Source organism: Dermochelys coriacea, chromosome 1 (genome assembly GCF_009764565.3).
Source record: "Dermochelys coriacea isolate rDerCor1 chromosome 1, rDerCor1.pri.v4, whole genome shotgun sequence".
Classification (NCBI taxonomy): Eukaryota; Metazoa; Chordata; order Testudines; family Dermochelyidae; genus Dermochelys; species Dermochelys coriacea.
In genome coordinates this window covers 292,577,833-292,595,149 of record NC_050068.2, presented here as the reverse complement: position 1 = coordinate 292,595,149, position 17,317 = coordinate 292,577,833, and the positions used below count along the sequence as shown (strand labels likewise).

Sequence of the window (17,317 nt, the reverse complement as noted above, 5' to 3'; positions counted from 1 at the left end):
CAGCAGATCACCTCAGCAGACAGTTTTCAGACACCCACGAGTGGCCTGTCAAGAACAGTGTTAGACTTTCGCAAGTAAGGCTATCCATTGATAGCCACAGACTAAAACAAGAAATGTCAAGTATTCTGCTCCAGAGAGGCTCCAGTCTGGGCTTTCTGACAGATGTCTGTCTGTCTTATCCACTGGAGATGTAGACTGATCTCTATGATACTGAGGGTCCTAAGACAAGAGGTAGGGTAGATAATCATAGTAGCCCTCCCTTGGGCAAGGTAGTTTTAGTATTTGGATCTGTTCAACCTCAGCCCAGCCCCTGATCAGATCACCTCACCTCCCCTGCTCAGCATAGTATCCTAGAACAACTATGAGATCCTACATCTAGACCTTTGTTACATTGATAACCTGGATGTTGGTTGGATGATGCCCATTGGAAGTTCAGAATATTCCGTTCCAAGGTAGGGAAGCCTCAACTAGAGTGACTAATAAAGCAAAGTGGAAGTCTTTCTATTTGGGCATGTTGGCACTAGCTGTCTCCTTTGATAAAACAACAATTTCAGTATTATTAGACTATTTTACTAGACCTGAAACAATCTGGATTTTTTTTTTAGTTCCGTAAAGGTCCATCTATCAACAATATCTGTACATCACTCTACTGTCCAGGGCTACACTGTATTTTTTTTTCTCACAGTCCAGTGTCTAGATTCCTTAAGAGCCTTGTATTTATTTTTTTCTCCTACTTCAGGAACTCTCTGCCTCTGGAACCCCCCCAGTACAGGGTTAATGGTAGATGGATCGCCCCCTTTGAGCTCTTAGCAACCTCCTTCTTTAATACCTATTGATGAAGACTGCCTTTTTAGTAACCATTACATCATCTCAAAGGAAAGGGGAGATTCAGGCCCTCATGGCAGGTTCCCCTTAACTGTATCTTTCTGGTACGATGTATACTCTGGCTTCATCTCAGGTTCCTGCCCAAAGTGGTTCAGAGTTCCATATGAACCAAATCATTCACCTCTGTCGTTTTCCACAATCTCACTCAACCCCAGTAGAAGCAAAATTTCACACACTTGATATAATAATGCCATTATCATGCTTTCTTAACAGGACACAGTCATTCAGGAACACACTAGACTATTTGTGGCCTTTGCTGAAAATGTTAAGCATCAGGAAATATCCTCAGATTATCAAAATGGTTTTTTTTGCTGTACAGGAACATGCTACGAGTTAGCCAAGTTAGATCCACCTAACCATATTAGAGCTCATACCACTAGTGCTCAGGCAGTCTCTGTTGCCTGTTTGAAAAATGCCCCTATTTCTGGATCCAGTAGATCAGTTATATGGAGCTCAGCCCATAGGTTTACAAGACACCTACTTCTTGGTAGAGGCTTCTGGTTTGGATGCTTGTTTTGGGAGGGCTGTCCTGCCCTTGTTGTTTAAGTAGGACTCCTAGTACCATCTTCCAACCAAAAGCGTAACTATGTGTTAATCACCAAGAGTGGAATCCATATGGATAGGCACTTGAGGAAGAAAGGGTAATTACCTTAAAGTAACTTGGGTTCTTTGAGATGTGTTGTCCATATGGATTCTATGCCCACTGTCCTTCCCCCACTATTGTGAAGTCCTACTTCTGCGAATCTGTATTGGAGAAGGAACTGAAGGATGGTTGGGCCAGCATTGTCCCTTTATGCCCTCAGGTAGGAGTGCGGGTACAAGGACATATAAGGCACATGTGCATGGGGTGCATACCCATCAAAAGTGGAATGCATGTGAACTGCACATCTTGAACCACAGTTACTGTAAAGTAGGTAACTTCTTTATTCTGTTTTTAGATTAAACATATTTTAGTCATTGGTTTAAAAAAACATTTTTTGCTCAATATGATTCAAAATTCATAGAATAAAAATTCACTTTAAATAAAAACAAATACTGAAAAGTCAGTTATTTCAGTGAGCGGGCGGCTGGTGAGCAGGGATCCAGCCAGTAGAAGGACCCACCCATACTGATTGGGGGAGGCGTAACAGAAAATACGGGACAGTTTGCCTGTTTTTAAGAAAAATTAGGGACACCTGCAGGACAGCTTAATATAGGTCTGTTCCTTGGAAAACTGGACATCTGGTCACCCTAAATAAACAGATTCTATAAACCAGGATATCAGAACTGTTAGATAATGTGAATAGCCTAATTTAACTTTTACTTTCATACTAAAAATAGGTTAGAGGGGTGAAGTAGTCAATAAATAAGGTTGTTTCAACATGAAAAATATAGAAGCTGATTCATATAATGTAAACTAGCTGATATGTGATGGTACATAAAACTAAAAGCATATGTATTTAGGAAAACTGATTTTTGCTCATACCAGATACTGATGTCTGAAGGCTTGAAATATAAGCAGTTATTACTATAAATGAATTATGTTGAGCCTAGCTTTTATTGTTAAACATATCTCAATTTTTGTTTTTTTTTTTTAATTGGTGCTGCTAAGTTGACAACATTGTAAATCACCCTTTTTAGAGCAAAACACCATAATCTGCAATGGGTTCAGAAATACTTAAATTTGAAAATACTATTCATAGTGGGAAATACTTCTTGACTTCAGAAATTTGACTGGTGCATAGAGCAAAAGAAATTGAAGAATGTTTGGCTTATTATTATTTACTAACATTCTTCAGTTTTTAAAAAAGTAAATATATTATGTTCCAATTACTGTAACAATGTACTTTTTGGCAAGTAGAAATAGGAGCTGATAAGCCCTTGTATTTTCTAAAACACTAAGGCTTCCTCTTACTGTCCACACTCTGCATATTTACTCTTAACTTGTTTTCTGGTAGTGTGCATATTAGATGAGTTTTATGTATGTATTGGAGGGAATTATAATAAGATAGTGATAGCAAAATCAGCAGCAGTTGCTTAGGCCTTGCAAGCACTCCTCCTTTTAATGTCCCTTCTCCCCCATATCCATGCACCCTCTTACAGTGAGTAGATGGCTTCTTGGATGCTGCTTCCCTCATTGTCTCCTCAGTCAACCAGCACTTGATTACATTTGGAGTGCTTCTCTAGAGCATAACGTAGTGAAGGGGAAGTCAAGGAGGGCCTGAACTGGCTCCTCTTGGCAGGACCCTAAGATATAGCAGCAGTTCCAACCATCAGCCTCCCGCCCTGCACCATATACACTCTTGTCTGTTCAGCTGTTCTCACTGTATCCTCAATAATATATGTGCGATTATAATGAGATTGATACTTCTAATTTAATGTTTCTCCTCTCAATCCAGATACAATTGAAAAAGAGATAAGAAAAACCTTCAATATTCCAAATGAAAAAGAGACCAGATTGTGGAACAAATACATGAGCAATACATTTGAACCACTGAATAAACCAGACAGTACCATACAGGATGCTGGGTTATACCAGGGACAGGTATTGTGTAATACAACTTTGGTTTTCCTAAGTATACATTTTTTTTCTTAAATGTAATAAATTTCCCCATTGAAAACTTGGATTGCTGACAGTTATTCCTGTGATCAGTAGATCTTCCTTTTTCAAGGTAGTGATATTTTTCTTCTTCCTTCCCCATACACAGAATTCATGTTCAGAATATAGTGGTTGACTAATTAAATCACCAAATTTTTTTTTAAAATGTGGGGGTTTGGGCAGAAATTAAGCTTTTTCTTTAAATACGTGTTTTTAACTCTCTTATGCAGAGATGACTTCCCAGTTGTAAACTAATGTAATCTGATGCAGTGCTGTCAACATAAAGCAGTAAACACAGCCTGAAATACATTAGAAGTTCCTAAGGTCCAAGTCATGGTCCCTTAACTCTGGGGAGCACCTCAGATGCTAGTAGGGGGAATGAACTCTACCATCTCTAGTTCTGGTGTACACTCTTCTTCAAAAAGCATGTTGGAAAAATTGGAAATGATTTAGAAAAGAGCTACAAGTATGATTCAAGTCTGGTGAGAGACAGTGAGAGACTTAAATCAGTGTATTTAGTTCAATAATGAGAAGGTTAAGAGGTGACTGGATCATGAACTAAAGTACTTACATGGAGGTATTTCTGACCGTAGAAGCCTCTTTAATCTTGTACACAAGTTTTATAACAAGTTCAGATGGCTGGAAGTAAAAGATGTACAAATTTGGATCAGAAATAAGGCGCATCTTTTTATATGCGAGAGTAACTAATCACTGGAACAACTCCACAAGGAATGTGGTGAATTCTCCATCACTGGACGTCTTAAATCAAGATTGGATGTATATGTAAAAGAGATTCTGTAGCTCAGTTAGAAATGTTATGGGCTTGATGTAGGAATTACTGAATTAAGTTTTATAGGAGCTCGTGATCAGAATGATCCCTTCTGTCCTTAAAATCCTTGAATCTACCTCAGGCTGTTTAGCAATAATGCACCTTTGTAGCTGCTACTCTAGCTTCAGGGTTTAAGTAGCTTTCCCCACTCAAAATATGGCTGGTGAATCCAAATAATAGCTGATCGTTTGTTGCCTTGCTCCCTCTTCCAACTTCCTGCTTCCTGGCAGCACTCTGTTTGCTCTACCAGAGTTGAGCTTCATCGTGTGAAGGGGAGACGTATGAACTTGTACAATTAATGCGTCTTTCCCAATTCAGCATAGCCACATTGAACCACACAGGTTCCAGCTACAGGACTTCCCTCTGCAGTCACAAAGGATTCACCTGTGAGGTGTAAGCTGTGAGCTGCCTCTCTTTATTTCAGTAGGACATCGTCCAAAGCGTCTGGCCTGGTATCCACTAGAAAAAAGAATCTTTACTGACGTACGGTGCTGTGCACTGTTTTGCTGCAAGTGTAGTTGGATGGTGTTCAGTACTGGGTTTTAACTCTAGTTTCTGAAACTGTGCTAGATGTCTCTGCCTATGCTTGCAAATAAACCATGTTAATCACTGGGTGAACAGTCCTCACATTGACACGTTAAATCTTTAGTTTTCAGTTAAATCTGCTATCTTGGAATTTCTGGGTGATTTCAATTACCCCCTCCCTCTCATCCCAAACTTGGTGGGTGGGAGTGAGTAGATAATCTGATTTGATGAATTGGTTCTGAAGGTAAGGTTTTATTTTTTTATTCCCTTAGAAAAATCAGTGTCCAGCTGAACCCTATGGGTATGTCTATACTGCAGTGTAAGCCCCAGGGTTAGCATAACTCTAGTTAACTGATCCTGGGTTTGTTAAACTAGGGCTGGAGCATCTCATTTCTAACCCCAGGTTAGGAATTGACATACCCTGGGTCCCAACTGGAACTACAGCTTCTACGTTACATTATGTGCGCCTGAGTCCAACCACCCATATCTCAGACTTCCTAGTGGCCAAAATGTGGCCACTCCAGCCTTTCGTTTGTGCTGCACTGGGGGAAAACTTGACTGTCCAGAAGACAAAGAAAGTCAGATTGTGGGATATTTTGCGGGGACTTGCAGAGTAGAAGTCCAGCAGGGATGTTTCTACACTGCAAAGCCATAAGGTTTGAAGCCTAGTCTGGGCTTGACTCTGGCTCAGACCCTCCACCTCCATGGGGTCCTAGGACCCTGGGTCTGAGCTTTGGATTACCATGATTGGTGTGTAGACAGAAGGGAGGTTAGGCTTGAGCCCAAATTCAAACCCTGGGCTTACATTGCAGTGTAGATATTCACATTGTCTCATAGGGTTTTATTTTTTCTTACTGCTTTATTTTAGTAGCTTCTGAGAGCTAGTGATGGAGTAATATTGGGGAAAATCAGAAGGTTATCTTATTGAAGCCTTTATCCAAAGATAAATCAGGATTTGCTAGAATGTAGCTGGTCCTCGGAACATGACCTTATTCCATTTTTTGGTTCTTCTGTCTTTTCTTCCGTTCTTTTCCCCCTCCCCCTGGAAAAAAAACCCCTCTAAGAATTGTCAGTTGCTGTATGTGCAAATGTAAAACATGTTTTTAGAACAGGAAATTAAGTTATTTAAAAATTGTCATGTATGGTATGTGTAATCATACAGTTTCACCTCAGCATATATGTGTAAAACTTCCTGCAGCCACTTCTGTGATGAAGTGCTGTAGCTATTTAACAATGCCAAGAAACACTAGCCTGTTTCAGCTAGGAACTGAATAACTGTCTATCTGAAACTGATCCATATTCTCATTCATACCAATAACAATTTGAATAAAAACTGTCATTAGCTGATAGTATATGTGTTTCTCTCACATACACGCCTCCATAGAGAAATGGAGTTAGTCAAGAGACTTAAAGATCAGTTGAACTAATGGATGTGGTCTAAACCATGTCAATACAGCAAAAAGAAAAACTATTGTATATAATTGTACTCTCTGCAAGGTTAAATGCTTCTTAAAAGAACTATTCGAGAATTCAGACACATCGATTTTACATAGACCCATTAGACTCGGATGCCTTTTATCAGTAATTAAACAAAGAATTAGAATGAATATAAGATTTCATTCAAGAATCTTAAAAGTATATAGGATAAACTAATCCAGAGATTAAGGAGGCAAAGTATATATATATGCCTTTGATATTTATATGTAAGGTTAAGATTTTGTCATGGTTATTTTTAGTAAAAGTCAGGGACAGGTCACAAGCAATAAACAAAAATTAATGGACGCCTGTGACCTGTCCCTGATTTTTACGAAGAATAACTGACAAAATGGGGGTGAGGTTGAGGGAATAAGAGCCCAAGCCCTGCTGTGGGATGGGGGAGTTGGGTCCAGCACCTGCTGCAGTTGACTGCTTGGAGCTGCATGGGAACCCCTGTCACTGACAGCTCCAGCCCCACTGCCCCAGGGCTGAAGTGGAAAATGTCACAGAATCCGTCACCTACGTGACATAATCTTAGCCTTACGTATATGTAGTATACTCACTTTGTCCAATGTATTTGTCTTCACAAAATCCCTGTGAGGTTTTGAGATGCTATTATCTCCATTTTATAGATGGGGCACTTCCTCTTTTGACAAGAGATGATTAGCAATGTTCAAATAACCAGGTCCAGATTAGTGAGCCATTTGATAACTTTAGAAGTGATGGGGCCCCAAGAGATTAAGTGCCTTGCCCGAAGTTACATAGGAAGTCTGTGGAAGAACAATAGAACTTGGGATTCCTGAGTCCCAGACTGGTACCCTAATCGTTTTGTGTCGGTCCTTCAGTCACCAAATCAACAAGCTCATTGAAAGGTGCAGTAGCTTGGAATCATCTCAGCTAAAGGAAATCTGTTGCTATATTATAGTTTTTCTCTTTATTCTTTCTTTTTCTGATAGGTACTAGTGATAGAACAAAAAAATGAAGATGGAACATGGCCACGAGGTCCTTCGACTCCTAAGTATGTGATAAAACAAATTGCTGCTTGCTACACTGTGGTTTAATTTCTGTGTGTATTTTATCAAGTCTCTCTTTTTGGTTTTAAAAAAAAGTTAGTTTTTGAAGGTGGTATTTTTTTTTTTAGTGTTTTGTTAGTGTGTAAATATCTCTGACTATAACATATACACTACTGTGCACTTGTAAAATGTTCTACAGAAACTGATGTGTAACTGATGTTTTCATATATAGCACAGTTTTGTTCAAACTGATTTACTTAATTGTGTGGTTTATATTATAGAAAAATCTTGCATTTAAGAGTGGTGTAAAACTTGTATTATTTTAGACTTGTGTTTCATTCTTAAAGCACAGTATTTCTATTAGGAGAATCTGTGTAAATGTGGGTTGTATCAATATTTTTCTTACATGAAGGCCGGAAATCCTCTATTTGTCTACAAAGCAATTCATACTGAGTGGAGAACAGTCTTGTGAAGTACTTTCCATATTTTTTTTTCTAGGAGAGTATAATGAGTTTTTTTCCATTATCAACCACAGCTTGGCGATGCCAAGCAAGTAGATCTTGTGTCTTGATTGGGAAATTGTCATGTCCATTTTGCAAGGCTGACATATGATGATATGATTAACACAGGACAGAGATCTTAGCCGGTAAACTATGTGTTACTTGTATACGTTAGTCCTTTCTAGAGGCATGCTGGCAAAATTTTATCTTAAAATATTCTTTCTAGACAACTGATATATTCTAAATCCGAGATTAAAACTGCATATTGCTACATGTGTTCCAATCCAGAGTGCATATAGTAGAACACTGCAGTACAGTACATTCTGTGTTCTGTATTTATCTACCTGAGCTAGGATCATTCACTATTTTGTGTTTGATCCTGCATTTAAGGTGACTTTTTTTTATTGTGTAGAATTTTTCTTACAATAGACTTCTCTCTAGAGCTGGGTGAAAATTTTGTGATTGAGTAGTTTTTCCATCAGAAAATGCTGATTTGACACAATTGAAATACTTCACAGGAACATATTTATTTTCACCAAAATTTTTGAAGTACTTTTGTTTTGACTTTATCATTTTGACTTTTATATAAATGTAATTTATAATAAAAACAAAATGATTTGACTTTGTTGGAAATGAAACATTTTGACTTTTCATTCTGATTTGGGATAAAAGGAAATTTTCTAATGTCATTTTCTTATGGAATGGAAATTCCAATTTTTTTCCAGCTCTACTTACTTTCTTGTTTTAAAATACCCGCTCTATTTTGTCTGATACATTATCAAATTCTTCAGTCTGTGATATGCTACCATAACATATCTGTAACTGACCAGCAAGTTATCTGGCTCCAATATTTCGGACAGATAAGAGGGTGAAAACAAAAGGAATGTAGAAGGCAGTTCAGCCTATGATGCTCTCACCAGGATTCAGGAAATTCCATATTTCATCTCCAACAGCACTCTAATTTGGTAACAACTTCATGACACTCTTCTTGTGTTAAATCTGTGAAAAAATGAGAATATGGTATAATTTGGCTTCAGCCTCAAAATCTTCAACCAAAAAAGAGCCTTTTGTCCAAACCAAAGAAGTAGGCCATATATTGTATGAATGCATTAACATAAGTAATGTATTAGCTTCTAATGCAGTGGTCTCCAACCTTTTTATGCCCTAGATCACTTTTTGAATCTAAGGGCAACTCAGGATCTGTCCTGCCTCTTCCCCAAAGCCCTGCCCTGCTTACTCCAATCCCACCTCCCCGGTTGCTCGCTCTCCTCCACCCTCGCTCACTTTCACTGGGCTGGAGCAAGGGGTTGGGGATTTGGCAGACTCTGGGCTGGGGCCGAGGAGTTTGCAGTGTGAAGGGGGCTCGGGACTGAACCTGGGGCAGGGGGTTGGGGTGCAGGAGGGGGCTCAGGGCTGGGGCCTGGGGTGCTGGCTCCAGGAGGCGGCTTAGGGTGCGGCCTCCTGCTGGGCAGCCCTTACCTCCGGTGGCTCCCGGTTGGAGGCGGGCACAGCGAGGCTAAGGCAGACTCTCTGCGTTCCCCATGCCCACACCACTCCCAGAAGAGGCCAGTGCACCCCTGCAGCCCCTCAGGTGGGGAGGGCGGGGGGCACGTGGCTCCACCACTGCCCCTCTCTGCAAGCACTGCCCCCACAGCTCTCCTGGTCAATGGTAGCTGCAGCAATGGTGCTTGCAGGCAGGAGCAGCACATGTTGAGGGAGACCCCTGCCTCAGGGCCACAGGGCTGTGCTTCCAGGAGCAGTGTGGGCCTGGGATAGCCTTAGTGGCAGCCACACTACGCTGCCACCAGAGATTGCAATCGACTGGGTGATCCTGTAGGATTGATCGTGATCGACTGGATGGTGACCACTTTTCTAATGCATTGAAATCTTATTTTCATTTGTGAAATAATAGGTATGCTAATGATCTTAGTATGTGGTAGATTTTTTTCCACATTACATATTTAACAAAGTACATGGCATTGGTGGTGATTGTTCTAGATGTTTCACATCTGGAAAGCGGGAGTGTTGCAGTTTGATTGTGGTGGATTTGTAAAGATATTGGAAAACTTGAATCTTGTCTTCCTTTATTATGCTAGTCTCCAGCAAGTTTTATTCCATCACATTCATTAGCCGCTCTTTCAATCTCTTGATGTATAGGAAATAGAGAATCATTTTTTCTTTACCTTGACAATTGGTTCTTAAGTGTGTCTTCCAGGAAACATGCTCTTTGAGTTCCTTATGTTTGTTTTGATATTCTAAATTCAAGTTTATATATAAATCCAGTCTTGCTTAAGAAAATGTATAGGAGAGTTTTTATGTAATATCATAACTTTATCTTCTCTTTTCATCTGAAAGATTTAAGAGATTCTTCCACATTTTGGTTTCTTTTCCAGCTATCTTTTTATAGGAATTTGTTTGTCTGTCTTGTTAAATTTAATTGTGTGTCAGAAAGGCTTGAAAGATGTACATGTTCACCAATGGCAAGGATGAAATGAGGCACTCCTACCATGGTAATGAACAAAGTGTAAAGGCCTATATTCTTTCTCAGACAAATAGGTGGGAGCTGGCTGAAGAATATAATAGGAGGTTTTTGTTGATTTAAATATTGCTTATTGGTGTTTTAAACAGATGCAGTGGAACTGAACTGAATTTTTTAAACTTTCCCACTGAACAGCAGCTTCAGGCTGGTAGTACAGCGGGAACTGGGAAGAGAGCACAATTACCTTTTCTGTTACCCATGATTTCCCCTCCCCAGTGTGGTACTCTGCCTCCCTGTAGTGATGGCTAGATCACATGTAGAGGTAGGTGAGCCTGTTAAAGCCTTGAGCATACCTTTCAGAAATCAGAGAAGAGAGGCAAATAATGACCCCTCACAGCAATATGTAGGGAATAAGGAGCTTGGAGTGCTACTAGGGATTTGCATCGGTAATTTCCTCTGGAAGCTATTACCTTCACTTGCTTCAAAATGAGACTTGGCAGCAAGGGGCATCTCTGCAGAAGAGAGAGAGCCTCAGGGTATTAACCCTTCTGTGGATTACTAGTTGCCTACTGGGGTGGGAGAGATTATTCATGGAGCAACCTAATCCTAACATAGGTCTTCAGTCCCTGTGGTACTTTGGCTATTGCTCCCTACCTCCTTCCATTCAGGAAGTGTATACCTGTAGAATACTCCCTTCAAATCTGGATTCTCATAGGGCAAATTGGCCCATAAGTAAGGAGAGTATCAGTCATCTGAGTACTTGTGGCACCGTAGAGACTAACAAATTTATTAGAGCATAAGCTTTCATGAGCTACACCTTACTTCATCGGATGCATACAGTGGAAAATATAGTGGGGAGATTCTATATACACAGAGAACATGAAACAATGGGTGTTACCATACACGCTGTAACAAGAGCGATCAGAAAAGATGAGCTATTACCAGCAGGAGAGCGGGGGGGGTGGGGGTGGAAAAAACCTTTTGTAGTGATGGTCAAGGTGGGACATTTCCAGCACTTTACAAGAACAGTAGGAGGGGAAATAGTTTTACTTTGTGTAATGACACATCCACTCCGTCTTTATTCAAGCCTAAGTTAATTGTGTCCAGTTTGCAAATTAATTCCAATTCAGCAGTCTCTTGTTGGAGTCTGTTTTTGAAGTTTTTTTGTTGAAGAATTTCCACTTTTAGGTCTTGCATAATCACAGGTTTCAGAGTAGCAGCCGTGTTAGTCTGTATTCGCAAAAAGAAAAGGAGTACCGGTGGCACCTTAGAGACTAACAAATTTATTAGAGCATAAGCTTTCGTGAGCTACAGCATCCGATGAAGTGAGCTGTAGCTCACGAAAGCTTATGCTCTAATAAATTTGTTAGTCTCTAAGGTGCCACCGGTACTCCTTTTCTTTTCACTTTTAGGTCTGTAATCGAGTGACCAAAGAGATTGAAGTGTTCCCCGACTGGTTTTTGAATGTTATAATTCTTGATGTTTGATTTGTGTCCATTTATTCTTTTACGTAGAGACTCTCCAGTTTGACCAATGTACATGGCAGAGGGGCATTGCTGGCACATGATGGCATATATCACATTGGTAGATGTGCAGGTGAACGAGCCTCTGATAGTGTGTCTGATGTGATTAGGCCCTATGATGGTGTCCCCCGAATAGATATGTGGTCAGAGTTGGCAACGGGCTTTGTTGCAAGGATAGGTTCCTGGGTTAGCGGTTCTGTTATGTGGTGTGTGGTTGCTGGTGAGTATTTGCTTCGGACTGGGGGGCTGTCTGTAAGCAAGGACTGGCCTGTCTCCCAAGATCTGTGAGAGTGATGGGTCGTCCTTCAGGATAGGTTGTAGATCCTTGATGATGCGTTGGAGAGGTTTTAGTTGGGGGCTGAAGGTGATGTCTAGTGGCGTTCTGTTGTTTTCTTTGTTGGGCCTGTCCTGTAGTAGGTGACTTCTGGGTACTCTTCTGGCTCTGTCAATCTGTTTCTTCACTTCAGCAAGTGGGTATTGTAAGTTGTAAGAATGCTTGATAGAGATCTTGTAGGTGTTTGTCTCTGTCTGAGGGGTTGGAGCAAATGCGGTTGTATCGTAGAGCTTGGCTGTAGGCAATAGATCGTGTAGTGTGGTCTGGATGAAAGCTGGAGGCATGTAGGTAAGCATAGCGGTCAGTAGGTTTCCGATATAGGGTGGTGGTTATGTGACCATCGCTTATTAGGAAGCATGTCCAGGAAGTGGATCTCTTGTGTGGACTGGTCCAGGCTGAGGTTGATGGTGGGATGGAAATTGTTGAAATCCTGGTGGAATTCCTCAAGCGCTTCTTTTCCATGGGTCCAGATGGAAAGTGCTGGTATTGGCCCACCTTGATTATCACTACAAAAGGTTGTCCCCCCACCCCGCTCTCCTGCAGGTAATAGCTCACCTTTTCTGATCACTTTTGTTACAGTCTGTATGGTAACACCTATTGTTTCATGTTCTCTGTGTGTATAAAATCTCCCCACTATATTTTCCACTGTATGCATCTGATGAAGTGAGCTGTAGCTCACAAAAGCTTATGCTCAAATAAATTTGTTAGTCTCTAAGGCTCCACAAGTACTCCTTTTCTTTTTACGGATACAGACTAACCAGTCATCTCAGTGTCTCTTACTTTGCAAATTAACAGGATATTTTGAATTTGCAAATGTAAGATCCCAGAAGAAGAAATTATAATGAATTTTACATAGATTATACATAGAAGTAGGGAATCTGGAATATCTGAAACATCACTGTTTAGTAATAGGCACCACAGTGGGACTTCAGACATAACAGTACATCAGTTAAAACTGTTTCTATATAACCTGTGCTACAAGACATGGAGAGGGAAAATGTAAGGACTAAGGTGTAAAAAGGTCACAGAATACCAAATAACCAATCATCATGAGGCATTTAATTTTTTTTAATTGACTGAATCTCTTAATAGGAATCTATTGAAATTTAGCTGTGCAACATATTAACATACAATTAGGTAAATGTACAGAAAAGATACTTGTTAGGACGTCCTACCATCAGGAACTTTATTTCGTTGTAATTGTAGAAGGTTTTCAGTGTTTGGTATTTTCTTGAAGACACCTTAGTTTATCAGTAGTAAACATTACATTCTGTAGATCCATTCATTCTGTCAGTGGTTTCCTTTCCAGATTTTCAGATCCGTTTTTGGCATTTAAAATAACATGACTCCATCATTGCTATATCTTGATACGTAGCCAGAAGAAAAAATGTTACACACTTCTTCTGTCCTTAATCATAGCTTAGAAATTGAGAATATATGGACAAAATTATCATAAAAATGCCTTTTTTATATTATGCCTCCCCTCCCCCCCAATCTGCAGATATATTGTTGATTTAAGATTTTTGGGTACATTATGTGCTCAGATGACTAATTTTGTCTTGTTCTATTGAGGATTTAGACATATGTACAAACAGTCTGAAGTTTTTGCTCCTTTTGTGGATAATAAGCATTTTCTTGCCCCATTTGTATACAATCACTTTTTTACAAAAATATATTTGAGGGCTCAAAGTCTACAGAGTAGCCCTTTTTTGTCAGAATATTGTTACAGCCTTTATTCAGTTCACTTTTTGTCTTCTGAGTTAGTTTTCTATCTGATTTTGAAGCAAAATATTTTATTTATAATAAAAGAAAGTACTATTTAAAATTCTTTATCATTTTTGCAAAGAAATACATTTTTAAAAAAAATTTAACATCCTTGGATATGCCAATTTTTGAGATTTTCTGGTAGAATAGAATCATGCTTATTTTTTTTCTAAATGTATCTGTTGCAGTGAAAGGTGATACATCACCCAGGATGTCCCCCCTCCAGCAAACCTTGTCCTATACAGATAGCTCTGCAAAGTATTTTTGTCTGATCTGTTTGTGTCAATTCAAAGGTTGTTACAATTTTTGAAAGCATGTTTATGTGCCTCTATTCAAGTCCAATGAATGCTTTAAAGGATATCGTTACAGAATTCTATCGATCTTTGGTTAGAGACCAAATACATTTTTAAACTAGGAGAAGATAAACATCCATTTGTTCTTTTAGTCTAGCATGTTAAAACTCTCTTACTTTTAGACTTTTCCCACAACTGTTAAAATGTTTTTGAGTTTTCACTTTAAGTAGTATCTCTTCTGCGAGAGTGGGTTTAAATTACATAAAATCGTGTTGTTACTATTAGGATTTTTATTCAAAGATAACTAAAAGATTTGGTCATTTTTATAAACGTTTAGTAATTTTATTCAGTAATGATAAAATATTTGAAGTATGTTGGTCCTTGAAATCAGGAGATGGATTTTTACTTAGATACCTGTATTTAAAGGAGCTAGATTTTCAAGCTCTTTTAAAAACCTAGCCCCTTCATTCTGAAAATCTGGTTCCAATTGTTGGTGATGAGTACTTTTGAAAATATCACCCAAAGCCCTTTTGGAAGATAAGAAAGACTAATTATTAGATCTAATTGAAAACCAGCAAAAAAATCCCAAACAGACTATTCTGTTTTAAAATTTTTTGGCTAGCTCTAATTGTTTTATCTGTCTTTCATAATTCCCGAGGATATGTTCGTTTTTAAATCCAGAATGGTTTTTATCTCCAGTATACTCCATACTTCCAGTAAATATATTCAGATACAGGATCATATTATCTGTGCATACGAGAAACAAGTAAGTCTTTTTTCTAACTTGGATACTTGATTTTCTTTTCCCCCCCCCCCCCCATCTGAATTTGAGCCCAGTGGTTCAAGGTCAAAAGTAAAGAAAACTAGGGGAAGCGGGCATCCTTGACTTTTTCCCATCCCATCCTAAAACTTGTTGGTTTTTTTTTTCCCTTGCGCACTATCAAAGTAGCCGTAGGGCTAGTGTGCATATTTCCTTTAGCCAATGTAGAAAGTTACCTCAAAATGCCATTATCTCCATTGTCTTATAAGACTAATGCAGTTTTGACTGTCAAAAATTTTAATTGCATCCAGTGATGAGATGATCCAGGAAGGTGCTTCTGACTGAAAGGAATATAATAAGCTAAAGCTTTATAAATATTATTCAGAAGTTATCTACCCTTAAATTCATTTTGATCTCTCCTAATTACTTTGATATTACTGTTGCCAGTCTCAAGGCTGAAGCCACTTTTAGGACTTTAAATTGTATATTCAGCCAGGAATTTAGAGCATGTTTACCTTCTCCTATCCTTCTTGATGGATTAACTCTTTATCAAACATAGTGAGTGTGACACCTCCCTTTTCTAAAACTTTAAACTTTTGTCAAAATTGTAATTTACAAGAATAGGTCTCGTCAATATTCAAAAGTATTTTCTCCTTTATAAAAATCACTTGCAAAAACGTACAGACAAATTATACATACTAATTAAGCAGACATTTCAACCATATCCAGGAACTGCTTGCTTTATTTTTTTTCTTTTTTTTATTTTAACTTCCATATTACGCTGGGGGTAAATAAATATTCCTCCAAGCTGAAGTGGTTTGTATGGCAGTATAAATCTATTATAATATGTCTGAGACAACATAAGAGTATCAGTTTTCCTTCCTTTACTTATGGTAGTATAATTAGCTATGTCAAATAATAGGAATTCACTTAACATCTTGCACAGAATTCCTACAGCAATATCTTAAATAGAACGCTTTTTCACTCTGCATTCCTTGTTTTGAGAGTCAGAATATTGGGAAGTGAAATAATAGTTTTATGCTGTGACCATATAAAACTGCCAAACTTTTATTGTTCTAAAATATACCTTTTGGAGAATATATCCTTAGGGAAGTGTCTCACTGAAGCAAATAGACCTTACTTTTGGCTAACATGCTGGGGATGTTATACTAATATAAGGCTTCAAACAAAGGTTATCCAGATACCAGTGTATTTAATTTTGTTAACCTTCACTTTCCCCTGCCAGCTCCATTCAAAAATCTGAGGCATGTTAAGAGTATGTGTACAAAAGAGGCTTTTTTTAACCTCAAGTTAATTAACTTGATATAGTTAACACCTTTGTGACTTGTCTTTACTAGGAAAAAAGGTGATAATTTTTAACACGTTACTTAACATTGTAACTAATAGGTTAATACTGTATAGCTTTCCTCATATTGGTGTTTGGTGCTTTGTGCTTCTGATGAAGTTCATAGACAGATGCTGGAATGACATCTATGCCCTTGATAAGTTGCCTCTTGCAATTCCCTACCTGTATCTAGTTTCAGCTTTTTTCCTCAAAAGTATATGTGCAGATCAATACCTAGTGTGAGTGCTCCACCTTTTTTTTGGTACCGAATTGAGTGCACTGGGTGCGATAGACTCTTACTCCTGGGGGAATTCTGCGCCACTGAGCAATGCAGAATTTTGCAGAAATTTAATGTTGTGCTTGCAGAATTTCCTTTTTTCCCCTCACAGAAATGGGCTGCAGAGATGTTGGCTGCCACTAGGGGCTGCTGGACCTGGCAGAGCCCAGCTTGCAAATAGAAGACAAGGCCGGGGAAAGGGGAGGGAACTGGAGGGTTCCCAGCACCTCAATTCCCAGCATGCCCTGAAGGAAGAAGGAGGTGGTAGTGGTATGCAGGAAATTCCATGCAAGTGTGGGACCCAGCATCAGGCTGTTTCTCCCTCTGTATCCCTGCCCTCTGGGGAGATTGGGGGTGAGAGTCTGGGCTGAGGGGGGGCTGCATCTGGTCTCTGGGGGGAGGGGATGTGAGTCTGAGCTGAGGAGGGGCTGGCGGCTTGGCTATGGGTGGAGGGGGTGTGAGTGTCTGTCGCTGGGGTCAGGCCGTGGCTGGGCTCTGAGGGGTGAGGTGGGGTGAGTGTCTGGGCTGCGGTGGGGGCGCTGCCAGGCTGTGGGGGGGGAAGGGGTGTGACTGTCTGGGCTCTCATAGCAGTTTCTTTAACTCTCTCTTCTCCTGGGGAAATTTCGTGTCTGTATTGTTACAGACATACTTGCTGACGGGTATTTTGAAATAAATTACCAAAATAATTGAAACTGGTGTGATTATATAGTATTATTTTGACAAATAACATTTGCAG

At 39.4% G+C, this 17,317-nt stretch overlaps 1 protein-coding gene across 1 annotated transcript in view; it reads left to right on the top strand.

The window, feature by feature from the left end:
- The window catches only part of USP15 (ubiquitin specific peptidase 15), a 124,104-nt gene that overhangs the window by 37,189 nt on the left and 69,598 nt on the right, over window positions 1–17,317 (top strand). Inside the window, 2 exon segments of the mRNA XM_038396941.2 lie at window positions 3,264–3,409; window positions 7,250–7,311. Of these exon segments, the coding sequence (XP_038252869.1) occupies window positions 3,264–3,409; window positions 7,250–7,311 (208 nt within the window).